Below are 21,659 nucleotides of genomic sequence, written 5' to 3'. Positions count from 1 at the left end.
AATTAAAATGTCACAGCAATCCATGGGGGGGGGGGGGGGGGGGGTGGGTGAGTGTTCCGTCGGGATGGTGTAGGAAGACATCTAGTTAATTGCTATTGTATATTCTCTTTCTGCACTATGTTAATGTTCACTCTATTTTGTTGTGTTGGTATTATTACTATTGTTTATGAAAAATTTTGCAGAACTTTAATAAAAATATTTAAAAAAAAAAAAAAAATCTTTGGGTTGTGGGGGCGAAACCCACGCAGACACGGGGAGAATGTGACCCAGAGCCGGGATCGAACCTTGGAAATTTGTTCGAAAATTGTTACAGCTTTTGTCCCTCGAGAGGCCCTGAATGCTTGACCATAGTCTGAACATGTTGTTGTTGATGGTCCTCTGTTCACAATTGTATGGAATGATTTTGGTCCTGCAATGGGCCTATTTTGGGGGTTTAGTTACATTGTGTGGCATGTATGTGACTCCCCTTGGAACTGGGATTTCTGTGTACTTTCTTTTATTTTTTTGAAAGGGTGGGTATGACGAATCCTTCCTTGGCACTTACATGGGTGCAGATGTGCAGGTTAGGTGGATTGGCCATGCTAAATTGCCCTTAGTGTCCAAAAAGGTTAGGTGGTATTACTGGGTTACGGGAATTGGGTGGAGGTGTGGGCTTAGGTAGGATGCTCTTTCCAAGGACCAGTGCAGACTCGATGGGCCGAATGTCCTCCTTCTACACTGTAAATTCTATGTGTCTGATATCCAGAAAGAGAAGGCTGTGATGGGTCATTGGCGCTGCTGGAGTTGAGGAGGATGTACATTGGTTTAGCTCAGTTGGCTAGATAGCTAGTTTGTGATGCAGAGCAAGCCAGCAGTATGGGTTCAATTCCCGTACCGGCTGAGGTTATTCATCAAGGCCCTGCCTTCTCAACCTTGCCTCTCGCCTGAAGTATGGTGATCCTCAGGTTAAATCACCATCAGTCAGCTCTCCCCCTCAAAGGGGAAAGCAGCCTATGGACATCTGGGACTGTGGCAATTTTATCTTTAAAGTTGGTGCGCACCCGATCAAGACGCAGGAAGATAATCCTGATTTCCTTTGGTGATTGTGGGGTTGTGCAGCGTGGGAGGGTGTGCACCATTTTGCCATATTTTCATGATCCTATCCTGTTTCTCCCTTGGTCTAAGGTGGGGTGATAAGAGTATCTTATAAGAGAATCATCTTTCTAATGATTGAATGGAGCTTTTTGTGATATTGTTCTCCTATTCCATTCTGTACTCATGTAGGAGAGCCTCTTTTTTCTTTCCTTGCTTATGCAATGTATTATTTTGTAACTTGCGTTATTCTCTAAAATGTAAAATTTCAATAAATATGCTTTAAAATTAAAAAGAGACCAATTAAGACAGACATCGAACGACACACACTGAACGAGGGTGATACTGACCTGCTCATCAGATCCATTGAACCAGTCCAGCGCAGACATTGAAGGAGTTTTACCAATAGTGTCAGGGAATAAATCATCATGGAATTCATGAAGAGACTGGGATAACGGACACAAAACATAAACAGTTACACCACTGGTAACAAAAACAGAAAGTGCTGAAAAATGCAATAGTTCTGGCAACATCTGTGGAAAGAGAGTTTTAAAAAGAATTTTGAGTACCCAATTCATTTTTTCCAATTAAGGGGCAATTTAGCATGGTCAATCCACCTAACCAGCACATCTTTGGGTTGTGGGGGCAAAGCCCACGCAAACACGGGGAGAATGTGCAAACTCCACACGGACAGTGATCCAAAGCCGGGATCGAACCTGGGACCTCGGCGCCATGAGGCTGCAATGCTAACCACTGGGCCACCGTGCTGCCCAGAGAGAAAGCGAGTTTCTCCCAGACCAATATGCCTCTTCTTCTGAACTGAAGAGGCAGAAATGTAATGGGTTTTATGCTGTTAAAAAAGTGGGAGGAGGGGTGTGTGGTCAGATGCTACAAAAGGACAAGGGAAATTAAATACCAAAGATGTCATGGAACAAAAGGCAAAGCAAGTGGCTATGGCGGTAGTGTGACAATAAGTGATCATTATTATTACATGACGAAACAAAGGTTTGGTCTAGAGTAGGTGTTAATAGGCAGATTAAAAATCACAGAATTGTTACAGCACCAAAGTGACCATTCAACCCATCCTGTCTGTGCTAGCTCTCATGGCTTAATTCTATTCCCCTGCCTTTTCCCTGTACCCCTGTACACTGTTTCTACTCAAATAATCACCCAATGCCCTCTTGAATGCCATGATTAAACCTGCCCCTTTCACACTTCCAGGCAGTGCATTCCAGAGCTGAGCTACTTGTTGGGTGAAAAAGTTTATTTCACATCACATTTGCTTCTTTTGCAAATCACTAACTCTGCGCCCTCTCATTCTTGACCCTTTTAAGAGCAGGAAGTTTCTCCCCGTCTACTCTGTCCAGCCCCCTCATGATTTTGCACATCTCTATCAAATCTCCTCTTAGCCTTTTTTCTCTCCAAGGAGAACAGTCCCAACTCCTCCAACCTATCCTCATAACTGACGTTTTTCATCCCTGAAGCCATTCTTTTGTTTTTTTAATTAAAAAAAATAAATTTAGAGCACCCAATTCATTTTTTTTCCAATTAAGGGCCAATTTAGTGTGGCCAATCCAGCTAAGCTGCACATCTTTGGGTTGTGGGGGCGAAAGCCACACAGACACAGGGAGAACATGCAAACTCCACACGGACAGTGACCCAGAGCCGGGATCGAACCTGGAACCTCGGCGCCATGAGGCAGCAGTGTTAACCACTGTGCCACCGTGCTGCTCCTGAAGCCATTCTTGTAAACCTTTTCTGCACTCTCTCCGATGCGTTTACATTCTTCCAGTGGTGTGGCGCCCAGAACTGTACAAAATATTCCAGCTGAGATCTAATTGGTATCATGTATAAATTCAGCATAACCTTTGTACTCTATGTCCTTATTAATAAAGCCCAGAATACTACATGTTTTACTAACTGCTCTCTCCATCTGTTCTGCCAGTTTCAATGTTCTATGCACATATACACCCAGGTCCCTCAGCCCTTTAAGAATTTTACCCCTATTTTATATAGTCTCTCCATGTTCTTCCTACCAAAATACATCAACTAACACTTCTCTACACTGAACTTCATCTGTCACCTATCTGTCCACTCCACCAACTGGCCTATGTCTTTTTGAAGTTCTGCATTGTTCTCTTCACAGTTTACAATATTTCAAGTTTTGTGTCATCTGCAAACTTTGAAATTGACCACTGCACATCGAGATCTAGATCATTAATATACTAATATACATTAATATATATTAATAGGGGCTGGTTTAGCACAGTGGGCTAAACAGCTGGCTTGTAATGCAGAACAAGGCAGCAGCACAGGTTCAATTCCCGTACCGGCCTCCCTAAACAGGCGCTGGAATGTGGCAACTAGGGGCTTTTCACCGTAACTTCATTGAAGCCTACTTGTGACAATTACAGCGGGGAAAGCAAGGGTCCCAATACTGATCGTTGGGGAATAGCACTATAAACTTTCCTCCGGCCCGAGAAATATTTCTGCTTTCTTATTATTCAGCCAATTTTATATCCATGTTGCTACTGTCCCTTTTATTCCACGATCTATAACTTTTCTCACAAGTCTGTTGTATGGCACTGTATCGAATTCTTTCTGAGAGTCCATGTACACCACATCAGCAGCATTACCCTCATCGACACTTTCTGTTACCTCTACAAAAAGACTCCAGCAAGTTAGTTAAACACAGTTTCCCCTCTAGAAATCCATGCTGACTCTTCCTAATCAATCCACATTATTCCATGTAAATACTAATTCTATCCTCAATAATTGTTTCTAGAAGCTTGCCCACCACTAATGTTAAACTGACTGGCCTGCAATTGCTGGGGCTATCCTTACAACCATTTTTGAACAAGCACATAACATTTGCAATGTTCCAGACCTCCGGCACGGTCCTGGAGTCCAGAGAAGACTGGAAGATTATGGTAGCGGCCCCTGCAATTTCCATTCTCACCAGAGGTCAGCTCTATCTGAAAGCAAGATACAAACTGGCACTTGGGGGGGAAAAATAACATTCAAAATGGAGGACAGAATTCATGGTCTGAGATTGGTTGAGCCCAGAAGGCTGTTTAGTCCATAATTCGAAAATTAGGTGCTCTTCCTCCAGCTTGTGTTGGGCTTCACCCGAACACAGAAATCTAAGCATAAGATGGTGCATTGAAATGACAAAAGGACCGTAAGGTCAGGGGTCATGCTTGTGGACTGAGCAGAGCTGATCCGCAAATGGTCATCCAGTCTGCTCTCCCCTGTGTAGAGGCGACCGCATTGTGAACAATGAATACAGCAGACTACATTTAAAAGTATAAATAAATCACTGCTTCACCTGGAAGGAGTGTTTGGGCCTTGGACAGTGAAAAGAGAGGAGGTAAAAGAGCAGGAAGGGAATGAGGTGTTGGGTACGAAAGAGGAGTGGACTAGAGGGAATAGTCCCTTCGGAATGCTGACAGGGAAAAGGAGAGGAAGATTTGTTTGGTGGTTACATCATGCTGGAGGTGGCAGAAATGGCAGAGGATGATCTTTCGATTACAGAGGTTGGTGGGGTCGAAAGTGAGAACAAGGGAAACTGGTTCTGAGAGGGAAGAGAATGGGCAAGGGAAGAAGTAAGGGAAATGGGTTGGACACGATTGGGCCCTGTCCACCACCATGGGAGGAATCATCAGTTTAGGGAAAAGGAAGACATGTTGGAAGCGCCATTATCAAAGGTAGCATCATAACAACAAGGCTTTTTGTTCCACCTGACCTCACTCCTCCCCTTTTCAGCAAATAAAAAAACAATCACTTTCTGCCACTCTTCAGTTCGAAGAAGAGTAATTTTGGACGAGAAATATTAACTATTTCTTTCTCCACAAATGCTACCAGACCTGCTGAGTTTTTCCAGCACTTTGTCTTTATTTCAGGTCTCCAGCACCTGCAGTATTTTGCTTTTCTTACACCATTGATAATACTTTGTGATGAAGCTCATTGCTGACACACAATTAGTTAGAGCCTCCATATTTATTGAAATGATCAACAACATTTAAGGCTAATTCCAGGGCTGCTTCTCTGAGGGGGTATAAAGGTGTTTATTTGAGGGATTTAAGGGGTTTTACCTGAGGGGTTTATGGATGCTAAATCAGGGTTTGAGGGTGTTTACCGGAGGGTTTTAAAAAACATTTAGAGTACCCAATTATTATTTTTTCCCAATTAAGGGGCAATTTAACATGGCCAATCCACCTGAGCTGCACATCTTTGGGTTTTGAGGGTGAAACCCACGCAGACACGGGGAGAATGTGCAAACTCCACACGGGCAGTGACCCAGGGCTGGGATTTGAACCCGGGTCCTCAGTGCCATAGGCAGCAGTGCTAACCACTGCGCCATGTGCTGCCCTGGGGTCTAGGGGCGTTGATCCCAGGGGTCTGGGGGCGTTGATCCCAGGGGTCTGGGGGCGTTGATCCCAGGGGTCTGGGGGCATTGATCCCAGGGGTCTGGGGGCGTTGATCCCAGGGGTCTGGGGGCGTTGATCCCAGGGGACTGGTGGCAATGATCCCAGGGGTCTGGGGGTGTTGATCCCAGGGGTCTGGGGGCGTTGGTCCCAGGGGTCTGGGAGCGTTGTTCCCAGGGGTCTGGGGGCATTGATCCCAGGGGTCTGGGGGCATTGATCCCAGGGGTCTGGGGGCATTGATCCCAGGGGTCTGGGAGCATTGATCCCAGGGGTCTGGGGGGCGTTGATCCCAGGGGTCTGGGGGGCGTTGATCCCAGGGGTCTGGGGGGCGTTGATCCCAGGGGTCTGGGGGGCGTTGATCCCAGTGGTCTGGGGGGCGCTGATCCCAGGGGCGTTGATCCCAGGGATCTGGGGGCGTTGATCACAGGGCTCTGGGGGCGTTGATCCCGGGGCATTGATCACAGGGGTCTGGGGCATTGATCCCAGGGGTCTGGGGGCGTTGATCCCGGTGGGGGTTGTTTATCTGAGGGGTTTGGTGTTGATTGTGGGATTGTTTATATGAGGGTTTTGGGTTGGTTGTGGGCTGTTTATGTGAGGGGTTTATGGTTGAGTGTGGGGGTATTTTTCAGTGGGAAATTCATGAAATGTTGAAATCTAATCTAATCCCAGAATCATGGACTGTGCATTGGGTCAAATGGTGCCAGCGTCCCTATGTCTGGTTACCTTGCGAGGCACATTGTAACTGATGGGCACTATGGAGTTCTCGGTGAGCTGCAGCAAGCGAATTACTTCGCACGACATAACATCCAGTGCGAGTTTGGGCACCATGGCAACACCCTTGGACTTCACCTCCGTCAGGCACTGGTTCACTGGAGAATTTACAAAAAGTTACAGTAAGACAGTCTCTGCCAACACATCGAAATGAAGATGGAACAGAGCGAGAGCTCAATTTGCTGCAGTATCAACCCTGCAATCAAAGTGTTAGAATTGGTTCATGAATTACAGCACAGGTGAAAATACGTAGGAATGTAAAAGTGGAGGCTTAAAGGGCAGCTGTGTGTCTGTGATTCAAGAACTAATCAGTCCCAATGGGTGAATCTTACCTTGGGTTAAAGTGACCTCAGAGGTGGACACTTCAAGGCAATGGAGAACATTATCACCCTGCAAGGAAGAACAGAAATTATTATGTGCAGCACATTCATACATAAACTGACCCATTACACAGACATACTCACATACACATACAGCACGGTAGCATTGTGGATAGCACAATTGCTTCACAGCTCCAGGGTCCCAGATTCGATTCCAGCTTGGGTCACTGTCTGTGCGGAGTCTGCACATCCTCCCCGTGTGTGCGTGGGTTTCCTCCGGGTGCTCCGGTTTCCTCCCACAGTCCAAAGATGTGCAGGTTAGGTGGATTGGCCATGATAAATTGCCCTTAGTGTCCAAAATTGACCTTAGTGTTGGGTGGGGTTACTGGGTTATGGGGATAGGGTGGAGGTGTTGACCTTGGGTAGGGTGCTCTTTCCAAGAGTCAGTGCAGACTTGATGGGCCGAATGGCCTCCTTCTGCACTGTAAATTCTATGATATTCTATGAAATGCACCATCACCATTAACCTCTCGCTCTGCTAATAAAATAAACAGGATAGCGGAGTTTCCAGTCTTCCATTTAAGATGAAGTTTCCAGGACCCAGACAATGGAATAACTTTGCCTCCCCAATTCCATCCACAAGGCTGTAAGTGACTCCCTCTCCTGGTCACTGCTGGCTGGGGCTTGCTCAGCACGTTCTGCTTCAGAAAGGCACCAGTCAGAAGGACTAGAGAACTAAGAAATTAGAGGAACCGATTCAGCACTTTGAGCATGCTCTGCCATTGAATAAAATAATGGCATACCTGAACTTGACCGCTGTCCATAACCCTCAACTCTCTTCTCAATTAGGGGTATGGCGAAAAGGCAGGGAAATGGCACAAAGCCATAATGCTCGTTTAGGGAGACGGTGCGGACACAATGGGCCAAATGGCTTCCCTCTGCACCGTAACAATTCTGTGATCAAAAATTTGCAGGCTTGCACATATTCACTGACCCAGCCTCCCCTGCTCCCTGGAGTAGAAAATTCCAAAATCTAATGACCCTCAGGGAAGAAATTCATCCTCATCTACACCTTTAATGTGAGACGCACCTTATTTGGAAACAGTGCCCCTAGTTCCAGATTGCCTTAAAGAGTGAAAACATCCTCTCAGCATCAACCCTGTCAAACCCTCTGTGTTATCTTTTTCAATAAGATCACCTTTCATTCTCCTAAACTCCAATGAGTTTTGGCTCAACCCGCTCAACCTTTCCTCATCGGGCAACCCATTCATCCCCAGAATCAACCTACTGAACCGATGCAAACCGGGTCAGCTCCCGCGAGGTGGTCCATAGCTCCATGGTAGAAGAGGACAGCTGCCCAAACCCAACAGGTGTACAAGGAGCCACTCTCACTGAGTCTAACTGTCTGGCTCGCTGATTCCTTTGCTGAAAGCCTCAGTTCAGTTGCTCCTGTCACTGAAACACTTCCATTTGTATCGTTCTGCTTGCACGCATCAATTCCTTTGCAAGACTGGAGGTAAATAATGATAGAATTAGAGCCAGGCCATTCATGAGTGAAGCCAGGCACCTGTTCACGTTTCGCTAACAGGTTTTCCACACAAAGGGCTTTGGAAATCTGCAATTCCCGGCCCGGAAATGGTGGTGCATGCTGGAGGACAATTGGAGCTTTCAAGAAGGGTCAAGAGACTTTAGTTGGGTAAGAGCATCAAGGAATATGGAGCAAAAGTGGGTAAATGGAGCTGGGATTTAGACAATTCATGACCTAACAGAACTGCAGAAGTGGTTCCAGGAGTTGAATGGCCTTCCTGTGTTCTTATACAGAGGGCAACAACAATGGACAAACAGAGAGTGGGCTAGTTTGGGGACAGGAAATGATTCTTACAAAGCCAGCGGGTAGGGGACTGAGGGTCCTGATAAAAGCAATGTTTCAGCAGCAGCAAAACCTGACAATCAGCAAAGTGATAATGATCAGATAACCTATTTTAGCAATATGCCGGAGATCCATATTGCCCAAGCCATCAGTCAGAACTAACCTGTTCTCATTCCAAAAGTGCAATTAGATCTTTTACCTGGCTGAGAAGAGACAGGGCCTCATCTGAAACACAGTACTTCTGACAGTGAGACTCAATACGGGCCCGACAAGAGTGCAGCACACTCTCTCTACTCTCGCTCTGACAGTGCAGCACTCTCTCAGTACTGCCCGACAATGCGGCACACCATTGAACCCCCAGCTGTGTAGCACTCCCTCCATCATTACAGATCCTCTGGCAGTACAGCACTCCCTCATTACTGCCCCACCAACAGTGCAGCTCTTTTGCAGTACTGCCCCTCCAGCAGCACTCACTCTGTACTGAACCTCCAACGATGCAGTACTACCTCAATATTGCTGCCCCCCCCCCCCCCCCCCCCAAACCCGGACAGAGCAGTGCTTCCTCAGTACACACTCTGCAACAGTGTACCACTCTCAGTAGAACATTTGCGCCTCAGTTTTGATCTTCCAAGGACAGCACGGTGGTGCAGTGGTTAGCACTGCAGTCTCACAGTGCCGAGGTCCAGGTTCGATCCTGGCTCTGGGTCACTGTCAGTGTGGAGTTTGCACATTCACCTTGTGTTTGCGTGGGTTTTGCCCCACAACACACAGATGTGCAGGGTAGGTGGATTGGAAACGTTAATAGCCCCTTAATTGGAAAAATGTATTGGGTACTCTAAATTTATATTGAAAAAATGTTTTGATCCTCCAACAGCGAGGAGTTCCCGCAGTAGTGACGCTCCAACAGTGCAGCACTCTGTCTGTACTAATCCTCTAACAATGATGGGCATCCGCAATAGAAGTCTTCATATAATCATAGGCTGCTTTCCCCTTTTAACCTGAGGAGCAGTGCTCAATCCATACTGACCCTCCAACGGTGCAGTGCTCCATCAGTACTGACTCTCCGGCAGTGCAGTGCTCCCTCAGAACTGACCCTCCGACAGTGCAGTGCTCCCTCAGTACTGACCCTCTGACAGTGCAGTGCTCCATCAGTACTGACCCTCCGACAGTGCAGTGCTCCATCAATACTGACCCTCCAACAGTGCAGTGCTCCCTCAGTACTGACCCTCCGACAGTGCAGTGCTCCCTCAGTACTGACCCTCTGACAGTGCAGTACTCCCTCAGAACTGACCCTCCGACAGTGCAGTGCTCCATCAGTACTGACCCTCCGACAGTGCAGTGCTCCATCAGTACTGACCCTCCGACAGTGCAGTGCTCCATCAGTACTGACCCTCCATAAGTGCAGTGCTCTCTCAGTACTGACCCTCCGACAGTGCAGTACTCCCTCAGAACTGACTCTCCGACAATGAAGTGTTCCATCAATACTGACCCTCCGACAGTGCAGTGCTCTGTCTGTACTAATCCTCTAACAATGATGTGCATCCGCAATAAAAGTCTTCATATAATCATAGGCTGCTTTCCCCTTATAACCTGAGGAGCAGTGCTCCATCCATACTGACCCTCCAACGGTGCAGTGCTCCATCAGTACTGACTCTCCGGCAGTGCAGTGCTCCCTCAGAACTGACCCTCCGACAGTGCAGTGCTCCCTCAGTACTGACCCTCTGACAGTGCAGTGCTCCATCAGTACTGACCCTCCGACAGTGCAGTGCTCCATCAATACTGACCCTCCAACAGTGCAGTGCTCCCTCAGTACTGACCCTCCGACAGTGCAGTGCTCCCTCAGTACTGGCCCTCTGACAGTGCAGTACTCCCTCAGAACTGACCCTCCGACAGTGCAGTGCTCCATCAGTACTGACCCTCCGACAGTGCAGTGCTCCAACAGTACTGACCCTCCGACAGTGCAGTGCTCCAACAGTACTGACCCTCCGACAGTGCAGTGCTCCATCAGTACTGACCCCCCGACAGTGCAGTGCTCCATCAGTACTGACCCTCCATAAGTGCAGTGCTCCCTCAGTACTGACCCTGACAGTGCAGTACTCCCTCAGTACTGGCCCTCCGACAGTGCAATGCTCCCTCAGTACTGACCCTCTGACAGTGAAGTGTCCCATCAATACTGACCCTCCGACAGTGCAGTGCTCCATCAGTACTGACCCTCTGACAGTGCAGTGCTCCCTCAGTACTGACCCTCCGACAGTGCAGTGCTCCCTCAGTACTGACCCTCCGACAGTGCAATGCTCCCTCAGTACTGACCCTGACAGTGCAGTACTCCCTCAGTACTGACCCTCCGACAGTGCAATGCTCCCTCAGTACTGACCCTCCGACAGTGAAGTGTTCCATCAATACTGACCCTCCGACAGTGCAGTGCTCATCAGTACTGACTCTCCGACAGTGCAGTGCTCCTTCAGTACTGACCCTCCGACAGTGCAATGCTCCCTCAGTGCTGACCCTGACAGTGCAGTACTCCCTTAGAACTGACCCTTCGACAGTGAAGTGTTCCATCAATACTGGCCCTCCAACAGTGCAGTGCTCCATCAGTACTGACCCACCGACAGTGCAGTGCTCCATCAGTACTGACCCTCCGACAGTGCAGTACTCCCTCAGAACTGACCCTCCGACAGTGCAGTGCTCCATCAGTACTGACCCTCCGACAGTGCAGTGCTCCATCAGTGCTGACCCACCGACAGTGCAGCTCTGCCTCAGAACTGACCCTCCGACAGTGAAGTGTTCCATCAATACTGACCCTCCAACAGTGCTGTGCTCCATCAGTACTGACCCTCCGACAGTGCAGTGCTCCATCAGTACTGGCCCTCCGACAGTGCAGTGCTCCATCAATGCTGACCCTCCGACAGTGCAGTGCTCCCCCTCCGACAGTGCAGCACTGCCTCAGTACGGACCCTCTGATAATGCAGCATTTCCTCAAAACTGCACTGGGAGTGCCAGCCTCAATGATGCACTCAGATCACTGAAGTAGGACATGAGTCCACACCCTCTCACTCAGGGGGAGAGCACTACTAATGAGCCCTGGTTAAATAATATTTGTTTTTAATAAAATCCTCTGTAATCTGGAATTCTAAACTCATCTATTTCTTTTTTTTGGCTCGTGGTACTCCTGAATTTGAAATCACCATTAAACTAAAGGTGTTGCATCCAGCAATTCTCCTTCGTTCCACTCCACCAATGTATTACATGCTTCAACCAGACTAAGTTGTGTGATTTTAACCTGCTGCTGTGGGGCTGTAATTGCTTGGCACCTCTCCCTAGAATTGTGATGGTGCTGCCCCTTGGAAAAACACGACGATTCGGAGCTTTTATCTGCATACTGAAATGTCGACGTAGACCATTCATGAATGTCGGTGATGAGCTGGGACAACTGCTCACCTTTCCAGCCAGGATCAGCAATCCAGAGTCAGCATCGTACATCGGGATCAGCGGACTGGGGATTGGAGACAGAAAGATTGTCAGGATCACCATCCACAGCATGAGTACAACATACAGAACCACAGTCCCTGCACCCCCAATATACCCAACCTTACAATGGGCATCAGTCTTAGGGGGGAAAATCAGCCCAGGCTCATGCTCTGAAGCACAATTAAGATCCTAACAGAGAAGCTGTATTTTGTTTTTAATTTTTAGACTACCCAATTCATTTTTTACAATTAAGGGGCAATTTAGCGTGGCCAATCCACCTAAGCTGCACATCTTTGGGTTGTGGGGGCGAAACCCACGCAAACACGGGGAGAACGTGCAAACTCCACACGGCCAGTGACCCAGAGTGGAGATCGAACTTGGGACTTGGCGCTGTGAGGCCACAGTGCTAACCCACTGTGCCACCGTGCTGCCCTCATAGAACGTGTATGTACGTGTGGGTACCGAGTGCAAGTGAGAGCTGAGGAGATGCTCTCCATGTAGGAATATTGTGAAACACTCACTTGGGTGAGGCACTGAGGAGCAATTAATGCTTTACAAAGTAGTTACAGCACAGAACCAGGTCATTCAATCCAACTAATCTAAACTGGTGTTTATGCTCCACACAATCTTCCTCTTATCCTTTATCTCACCCGATCAGTATATCCTTCTATTCTTTTCTCCCTCCTGTGTTTATCTAATTTCTCCTTAAATTCACCTTACCAGCATCGTAACCATTTCTTGTGGTATCAAGTTCCCCGAACAGGCGGCGAAATGTGGCGACTAGGGGCTTTTCACAGTAACTTCATTTGAAGCCAACTTGTGACAATAAGCGATTTTCACATCCTCGCCACTCTCTGGGGAAAGAAGTGAGCTTGAATTTCAGATTGGATTTCTTCGTGATTATCTTATGCTTTTTAAAAAATCATTTATCGGATGTTGGTGTCGCTGGCTCAGCCAGCATTTGTTGCCCATTGGAAGGTGGTGGCGAGCTACCTTTTGAACTGCTGCAGTCCCCGAGGCGTAGGTGCATCCACAGTGCTGTCCACAGGGCTGTTATAGAGGGAATCCCAGTGACAGTCAAGGAAAGACGATATATTTCCTTTATTCAAAATAATTATAAAAATAAATTTAGGGTACCCAATTTTCTGTTAATTTAGTTTCCAATTAATTTTTTCCAATTAAGGGGCAATTTAGTGTGGCAATCAACCTACCCTGCACATCTTTGGGTTGTGGGGGCGAAACCCACACAAACACGGGGAGAACGTGCAAACTCCACACGGACAGTGAGCCAGAGCTGGGATCAAAGTCCGGTCCTCGATGTCATAGGCAGTAGTGATAACCACAACGCCACCGTGCCACTCCACGACAATATATTTCCAAGTCAGGGTAGTGAGTGACTTAGAGGAGAATCTTCAGGTGGTGGGGTTCCCAGGTACCTGCTGCCCTTGTCCTTCGAAATAGTAGTGGCAATGGGGTTGGAAAGTGCTGCCTATGGAGCCTTGATGAATTACTGCAGCTCATCTTGTAGATGGTATACATGGTTGCTACTATGTGTTGGCGGTGGAGGGAATGAATGTTTATCGAACGGCTAGCAATCAAGCGGACTGCTTTATCCTGGATAGTGAAGCTTCGAGGAGGGCAGGACTGTTGGGAGCTCTGTGTCAGTATAATCCAGCCTCAGCATTAAATAAACAAGAGCACTGGCATCTGCTTCACTAAGCAGAGGGAGGGGATATCCTAAGTAAGGGCCTGATGCTGTCCACACATCCCAGCAGCAGTCAGCGGTCAGTGAAAATCCAAATGACTCAAGTTGTGAATCACCCAATGGACCAGTGACCCTGAATCTGCCCTCTCCCTGTGGTGGATAGATTAGTGATGCATCCCTTGTCACACAGAGGAGCGTCAATGGCCATTGGTTCTCAGACTGAAACACTAAATTATAATATAAGTAGTATGTGTTCAGAGACACACTGGGAAATAAGGGAGATTGATTAAACTTGTTGGTAGTGACACACAACTCCACCAGAGGGCAGGCACTGTCTGTTCATCACCTTGTATAAAGAGCACCCAGAACTTGGGGACAATTGAGAGGCTAACTGGGGGGAGACATAATAATAATCTTTATTAGTGCCACAAGTAGGCTTACATTAACACTGCAATGAAGTTACTGTGAAAAGCCCCTGGTCGCCTCACTATGGCGCCTGTTCAGGTACACAGAGAAAGAATTCAGAATGTTGAATTCACCTAACAGCACGTCTTTCGGGACTTACGGGAGGAAACCGGAGCACCCGGAGGAAACCCACGCAGACACTGGGAGAATGTGCAAACTCCGCACAGACAGTGACCCAAGCCGGGAATCGAACCCGGGACACTGTGAAGCAACAGTGCTAACCACTGTGCTACTATGCCGCTCAGAGGAGAAAGGTGCATAGGAAAGGGAAGGGATCCTGGTGGGGCTGGTGGAAGAGTGGGCGGCAACAGGGGGCACTGGGGTGAGCTGGGGGTGCCACTTAACGATGGGGTTCTGGTGAGAACAGGGAGGAGGTAGGGAGGGGAGGTGAAAAGAGTGGGGGGGCTAATGTGGGGTGACATGGGGAATGTAGGGCAACGCAGATAAAGTAGTGAAGGCAAGGGGGGGAAAGGGGATTATGGGGAGAGCAGTGCAAGGGGGGGGGGGGGGGTGCCGCCGGGAGAGGATGGGGACGGCACCGGGAGAGGGTGGGGGCAGGGAGAGCGGAGTATGGGGGCGGCGAGGGGAGGGCGACTTGTGGGGGTGGCGCGGGGAGAGTGGTGGGGGAGAGCTGTGTGGAGGCGGTGCGCGGAGAGAGTGGCCGGAGCGGCGCGGGGAGAGCAGTGGGGGAGAGCTGTGTGGGGATATTAGCGGGGCCGGAGCGGGGAGAGTGGTGGGGGTGGCACGGGGAGGGCAGATGGGGCAGTGGGGGAGAGCGGTGCGGGGATATTAGCGGGGCCAGCGCGGGGAGAGTGGTGGAGGAGAGCTGTGTGAGGGCAGCACGGGGGGAGTGGTGGGGGTGGCGCGGGGAGGGCAGATGGGGCAGTGGGGGAGAGCGGTGCGGGGAGAGCGGCGGGGAGCATGGCGGGGGCAGCGCAGGGACAAGGAGGGCGGGTAGGGCAGTGCGGGGAGAGTGGCGGGGGGTAGCGGCAGGGAAAGCGGTGCGTTGGCCCGGGGAACAGGGTGGGGGCAGCGCATGGAGACTGGTGGGTGTGTCGCGGGGAGAGCGGTGGGAACAGCGTACCGAGAGCGCTGGGACGGCGCGGAGAGAGCTATGCGGACGGGGTGGAGAGAGCTGTGGAGAAAGGGGGAAGATGGATATGGGGAATGTGGGGAGATGGGAATGCAGGGATATGGGGAGAATGTGGGAGTCAGGGGGAAGAAAGATGTGTATGGCTGTGCAGGGTAATGTTTTGAGATTTCTGTCAAGATTTAAATAGCGGGGCAGCACGGTGGCACGGTGGGTTAGCACTGCTGCCTCACGGCGCAAAGGTCCCAGGTTCAATCCCGGCTCTGGGTCACTGTCCGTGTGAAGTTTGCACATTCTCCCCGTGTTTGCGTGGGTTTCGCCCCCACAAACCCAAAAATGCCAGCTAGAGGAAGCTCCAGTCTCTCGCCTCTCATTGCGTCTCAGATTCAGCACCACTCCCCCCTGCCCCCCTTGCACTCGATTCCTAGCTCTTCACACGAACAAAACACTGAGCAGTTCCCACACAATCCCACACAACATATTTACACGCTCAACCTCCAGTCTTCCCACACTGGCAGTCACATAAGGCTCTGGCAGCGTCCCAGAGAGCATAAAATATCCAAACATGTGCTGTGCACCGCACTGTACAACCAGCCCCCTTTTCACTCAATATGGTAAAGAAGGCGACAGACATCTGAAAATTTGGACTGGGGTCTGGGAAGTTATCCCTCCACTAAACCTCAAGTAAACACAATACTGACGTCATTTGTCTTATGGCAAAGCACTTCATGTGAAAATGTACAGATTAAAAATGATCAAACTGGAACTGAACGACCCCCAAGGCACACTCCTAGGACCATGGCTCTTGTCCATCTGTATGAACTAATGTAAAGTTAAGCAAGCACAGAACTGCAAATAAACCTGAACAAATTATGTTCCCAATTCCAACCTCAACTTTCATTTCTATAGCACCTTGAATAGATATAGGTGCATCACAGCACAATATCAAACAGGATTTGACAATATCACAGTTCATGTACAGTAGGGTGTTGGCTGGATTCAACGGGTAGCAATCTCTCATCTCTGGATCAGTAGGGAGTGGGTTCAGATAGTCGAGGATAACCAAAGCTTACACTCTCGACGCAGTACTGATGGAATGTTGCACTTTGAAAAGAAGTACTGAGGGACTACTGCACCATCAGAGAGCAAACACTAGAGAATGCTACAATGTCAAGGGACAGGAATGAGGGAGAACTGCACTACCAGAGGGGCAGGGCTGAGGGAGTATTGCACTGTCGGAGGGGTAAGAATGAGGGGGTACTGCACTGTCGGAGGGGCAGGAATGAGTGAGTACTGCACTGTCGGAGGGGCAGGGCTGAGGGAGTACTGCACTGTCGGAGGGGTAAGAATGAAGGGTACTGCACTGTCGGAGGGGCAGGAATGAGTGAGTACTGCACTGTCGGAGGGGCAGGGCTGAGGGAGTATTGCACTGTCAGAAGTGCAGTGCTGAGGGAGTACTGCACTGTCGAGGGGTAGGACTGAGGGAGTCCTGCACCATCAGAGGGGCAGGATTGAGGTAGTACTGCACTGTCAGAGCGGTAGGACTGAGGGAGCATTGCACTGTCAGAGGGCAGGAATGAGTGAGAACTGCACTGTCAGAGTGGTAGGCCTGAGGGATACCTGCACTGTTGGAGCGGTAGGACTGAGGGAGAACTGCACTGTTGGAGGGTCAGGACTGAGAAGAACTGCACTGTCAGAGGGGCAGGACTGAGAAGAACTGCACTGTCGGAGGGGCAGGACTGAGGCAGCATTGTACTGTTGGAGGGGCAGGACTGAGGCAGCACTGCACTGTCGGAGGGGCAGGACTGATGGAGCATTGTGCTATCAGAGGTGCAGGGCTGAGGGAGAACTTCACTGTCGGATGGACATAACTGAGGGAGAACTGCACTGTCGGAGGGGCAGGACTGAGGGAGATCTGCACTGTCGGAGAGGCAGGACTGAGGGAGAACTGCACTGTCGGAGGGGCAGGACTGAGGGAGAACTGCACTGTCGGAGAGGCAGGACTGAGGGAGAACTGCACTGTCGGAGGGGCAGGACTGAGGGAGAACCAAACTCTCGGAGGGGCAGAACTGAGGGAGAACCGAACTCTCGGAGGGGCAAGACTGAGGAGAACTGCATTGTCAGAGGACAGGACTGAGGGAGAACTGCACTGTCGGAGGGGCAGGACTGAGGGAGAACTGCACTGTCGGAGGGGCGGGACTGAGGGAGACCCGAACGCTCGGAGGGGCAGGACTGAGGGAGAACTGAACTGTCGGAGGGGCAGGACTGAGGAGAACTGCACTGTTGGAGGGGCAGGACTGAGGGAGAACTGCACTGTCGGAGGGGCAGGACTGAGGGAGAACTGCACTGTCGGAGGGGCAAGACTGAGGGAGAACTGAACTGTCGGAGGGGCAGGACTGAGGGAGAACTGCACTGTCGGAGGGGCAGGACTGAGATAGAACCGAACTCTCGGAGGGGCAGGACTGAGGGAGAACTGAACTCTTGGAGGGGCAGGACTGAGGGAGAACTGAACTCTCGGAGGGGCAGGACTGAGGGAGAACTGCACTGTCGGAGGGGCAGGACTGAGGGAGAACTGAACTCTTGGAGGGGCAGGACTGAGGGAGAACTGCACTGTCGGAGAGGCAGGACTGAGGGAGAACTGCACTGTCGGAGTGGCAGGACTGAGGAGAACTGCACTGTCGGAGGGGCAGGACTGAGATAGAACTGAACTCTCGGAGGGGCAGGATTGAGGGAGAACTGAACTCTTGGAGGGGCAGGACTGAGGGAGAACTGCACTGTCGGAGAGGCAGGACTGAGGGAGAACTGCACTGTCAGAGGGGCAGGACTGAGGAGAACTGCACTGTCGGAGGGGCAGGACTGAGGGAGAACTGCACTGTCAGAGGGGCAGGACTGAGGAGAACTGCACTGTCGGAGGGGCAGGACTGAGGGAGAACCGAACTCTCGGAGGGGCAGGACTGAGGGAGAACCGAACTCTCGGAGGGGCAGAACTGAGGGAGAACCGAACTCTCGGAGGGGCAAGACTGAGGAGAACTGCATTGTCAGAGGACAGGACTGATGGAGAACTGCACTGTTGGAGGGGCAGGACTGAGGGAGAACTGCACTGTTGGAGGGGCAGGACTGAGGAGAACTGCACTGTCGGAGGGGCAGGACTGAGGGAGAACTGCACTGTCGGAGGGGCAGGACTGAGGGAGAACTGCACTGTCGGAGGGGCGGGACTGAGGGAGAACCGAACTCTCGGAGGGGCAGGACTGAGGGAGAACTGAACTGTTGGAGGGGCAGGACTGAGGAGAACTGCACTGTCGGAGGGGCAGGACTGAGGGAGAACCGAACTCTCGGAGGGGCAGGACTGAGGGAGAACTGCACTGCCGGAGGGGCAGGACTGAGGGAGAACTGAACTGTTGGAGGGGCAGGACTGAGATAGAACCGAACTCTCGGAAGGGCAGGACTGAGGGAGAACTGCACTGTCGGAGGGGCAGGACTGAGGGAGAACTGCACTGTCGGAGGGGCAGGACTGAGGGAGACCCGATCTCTCGGAAGGGCAGGACTGAGGGAGAACCGAACTCTCGGAGGGGCAGGACTGAGGGAGAACTGAACTGTTGGAGGGGCAGGACTGAGGGAAACTGCACTGCCGGAGGGGCAGGACTGAGGGAGAACCGAACTCTCGGAGGGGCAGAAGTGAGGAAGAACTGCACTGTCGGAGGGGCAGGACTGAGATAGAACCGAACTCTCGGAGGGGCAGGACTGAGGGAGAACTGCACTGTCGGAGGGGCAGGACTGAGGAGAACTGAACTCTCGGAGGGGCAGGACTGAGGGAGAACTGAACTCTCGGAGGGGCAGGATTGAGGGAGAACCAAACTCTCGGAGGGGCAGGACTGAGGGAGAACTGAACTCTCGGAGGGGCAGGACTGAGATAGAACCGAACTCTCGGAGGGGCAGGATTGAGGGAGAACCGAACTCTCGGAGGGGCAGGATTGAGGGAGAACCGAACTCTCGGAGGGGCAGGATTGAGGGAGAACCGAACTCTCGGAGGGGCAGGACTGAGGGAGAACTGCACTGCCAAAGAAATACTGAGCAATGACGTATGGGAGTGGACTGAAGAAGTGCTACGCTGTCAAATTTGTCTTCTTTCCAGTTAAACCAAGGGCCCCATCTGCCCCCTCAGGTGCATGTAAAAGTTGCCATAGCCATCATTTTTAAAAAGAGCAGCGGAAATGCACACCATATTTATAAATGATTCGTAATCTTCCAAAATTCTTTTCAAGAAAGGAGGAAGACAGAAAACAGCAAATTATAGGCCAGTTAGCCTAACAGCTGTAACTGGGAAACTGTTGGAAACTATTATTAAGAAAACTGTAGCAGGACATTTAGAAAATCAAAATACAATCAAGCAGAGTCAACATGATTTTATGAAAGGAAAATCAGGTTTCACAAATCTATTCAAGTTCAACAAACAGGGTGGGTAAAGGGGAACCTCGATCCTGGCTCTGGGTCACTGTCGGTGTGGAGTTTGCATATTCTTCCGTGTCTGCATGAGTTTTACCCCCACAACCCAAAGATGTGCAGGTTAGGTACAGTAGCCACGCTAAATTGCCCCTTACTTGGACAGAAAAATTGGCTACACTAAATTTATTTTTAAAATAGGGTAAAGGGGAACCAGGAGTAGATGTACTTGGATATTCAAAAGGCATTCTATAAGGTGCCATATAAAAACTTAGTACACAAAATAAGAGCTACAAGAGCTCAGGATATTGGGGGTAACGTAATAGGATTGATACAGGATTGGCTTTCTAAGGGGAAACATAGTAGGGAAATGGGGCATTTTTAGCTTATGCAAACCGTAAGCAATGGAGTGCCACAGGGAGCAGTGCAGTACCCTCAATTATTTACAATGTGTATTAATGACTTGGATGAGGGGACTGAATGTATGATAGCTAAATTTGCAAAGTGAGAAAACCCGTGGCGAGGAAGACAGAGGTAGCAAAGGGATATATATAGATTTGGTGATTGGCAAAAATTTGGCAGATGGAGTATAATATGTGGTTCTCCACTCTGGTGGCCAGCATTTGTTGCCCATCCTTAATTGCCCTTGAGGGGTGGTGTGAGCTGCCTTCTTGAACTGCTGCAGTCTCCATGCTGTGTAGGTACACCCATTGTGCTTTTAGGAAGGGAGTTCCAGGATTTTGTCCCAGTGACTGTGAAGGAACAGTGATATATTCCCAAGTCAGGCTGGTGAGTGCCTTGGAGGGGAACCTCCAGGTGTTGGTGTTTTGCTGCCCTTGTCCTTCTATACAGTAGTGGTCATGGGTTTGGAAAGTGCTGTCTACGGAGCCTTGGTGATTTCCCACGGTGCATCTTGTAGATGGTTCACAAGGCTGCTACTGTGCAGTGGTGGAGGGAGTGAATGTTGCGGAAGGGGGGGACAAATCAAGTGGGCTGCTTTGTCCTGGATGGTGTTGAGCTTCCCGCGTGTTGTTGGATCTGCACTCATCCAGGCCAAATTACCCCCCTTAGTATCTAGCGATGCGCAGGTTAGGTCATGGGGTTACGGAGGTGGGTAGTGTTCATTCGAAGGGCTGAATGTCCTCCTTCTGCACTGTAGGGATTCTACGATTCTATACTATGATTCTATGAACTAAGATGCCGGACTTCCAACAACCACCATCTTCCTTTGAGCTAGGTACGACCCCTGATTCCCATTGACTCCAGTTTTGCTATAATAATCTTTATTAGTGTCACAAGTAGGCTTACATCACACTCCTGACGTGCCTTGTAGATGGTAGACAGGCTTTGGGGAGTCAGGAGGTGAGTTACCACAGGATTCCTAGTCTCTGACCTGCTCTTGTAGCCATAATATGGTTAGTCCAGTTCAGTTTCTGGTCAATGGTAATCCCAAGCATGTTGATAGTGGGGGATTCCACAATGGTACTGCCATTGGATGTCAAGGGCGATGGTTCAATTCCCTCTTATTGGAGAAGAGGCGGCACAGTGGTTAGCACTGCTGCCTAACAGCGCCTTGGATGTAGGTTCGATTCCCACCTTGGGTGACTGGCTGTATGGAGTTTGCACGTTCGCGTCTGTTTCCTCCGGGTGTTCCAGTTTCCTTCCACAGTCCAAACATGTGCAGGTTAGGTGGATTGAAAATGCTAAATTGCCCCTTAGAATGAGGTTGCAGGGCAGGGGATTGGGCCTCGGAAGGGTGGTCTTTCAACTGGTCAGTGTAGACTCGATGGACCGAATGGCCACTTTATGTACTGTAGAGATTCTATGATTTTATAGGCATTGCCAGGCACTTGTGTGGCACAAATGTAACTTGCCACTTGTCAGCTCAAGTCTGCATATTGTCTAAGTCTTGCTGCATTTGCACAGGGGCTGCTTCAGTGCTGAACATTGTGCAATTATCAGCCAACATCCCCACATCAGACCTTATGTTGGAAGGAAAGTCATTGATGAAGCAGTTGAAGATGGTTAGGCC

The 21,659-nt window shown here is 50.0% G+C and overlaps 1 protein-coding gene across 1 annotated transcript in view; it reads right to left on the bottom strand.

Moving 5' to 3' along the window:
• Positions 1–21,659, bottom strand: part of coro7 (coronin 7) — a 186,517-nt gene that overhangs the window by 42,652 nt on the left and 122,206 nt on the right. The window contains exons 10-13 of the mRNA XM_072481388.1: positions 11,898–11,952; positions 6,602–6,659; positions 6,222–6,367; positions 1,422–1,517 (exon numbers count right to left, since the gene is read on the bottom strand). Coding sequence (XP_072337489.1) covers positions 1,422–1,517; positions 6,222–6,367; positions 6,602–6,659; positions 11,898–11,952 — 355 coding nt within the window. The remainder of the gene's footprint in view (positions 1–1,421; positions 1,518–6,221; positions 6,368–6,601; positions 6,660–11,897; positions 11,953–21,659) is intronic.

This window comes from Scyliorhinus torazame, chromosome 17 (assembly GCF_047496885.1).
Source record: "Scyliorhinus torazame isolate Kashiwa2021f chromosome 17, sScyTor2.1, whole genome shotgun sequence".
In the NCBI taxonomy this organism is placed as follows: domain Eukaryota; kingdom Metazoa; phylum Chordata; class Chondrichthyes; order Carcharhiniformes; family Scyliorhinidae; genus Scyliorhinus; species Scyliorhinus torazame.
Note: the sequence above shows the minus strand (reverse complement) of the source record. Positions and strands in the feature narration are given on the sequence as shown.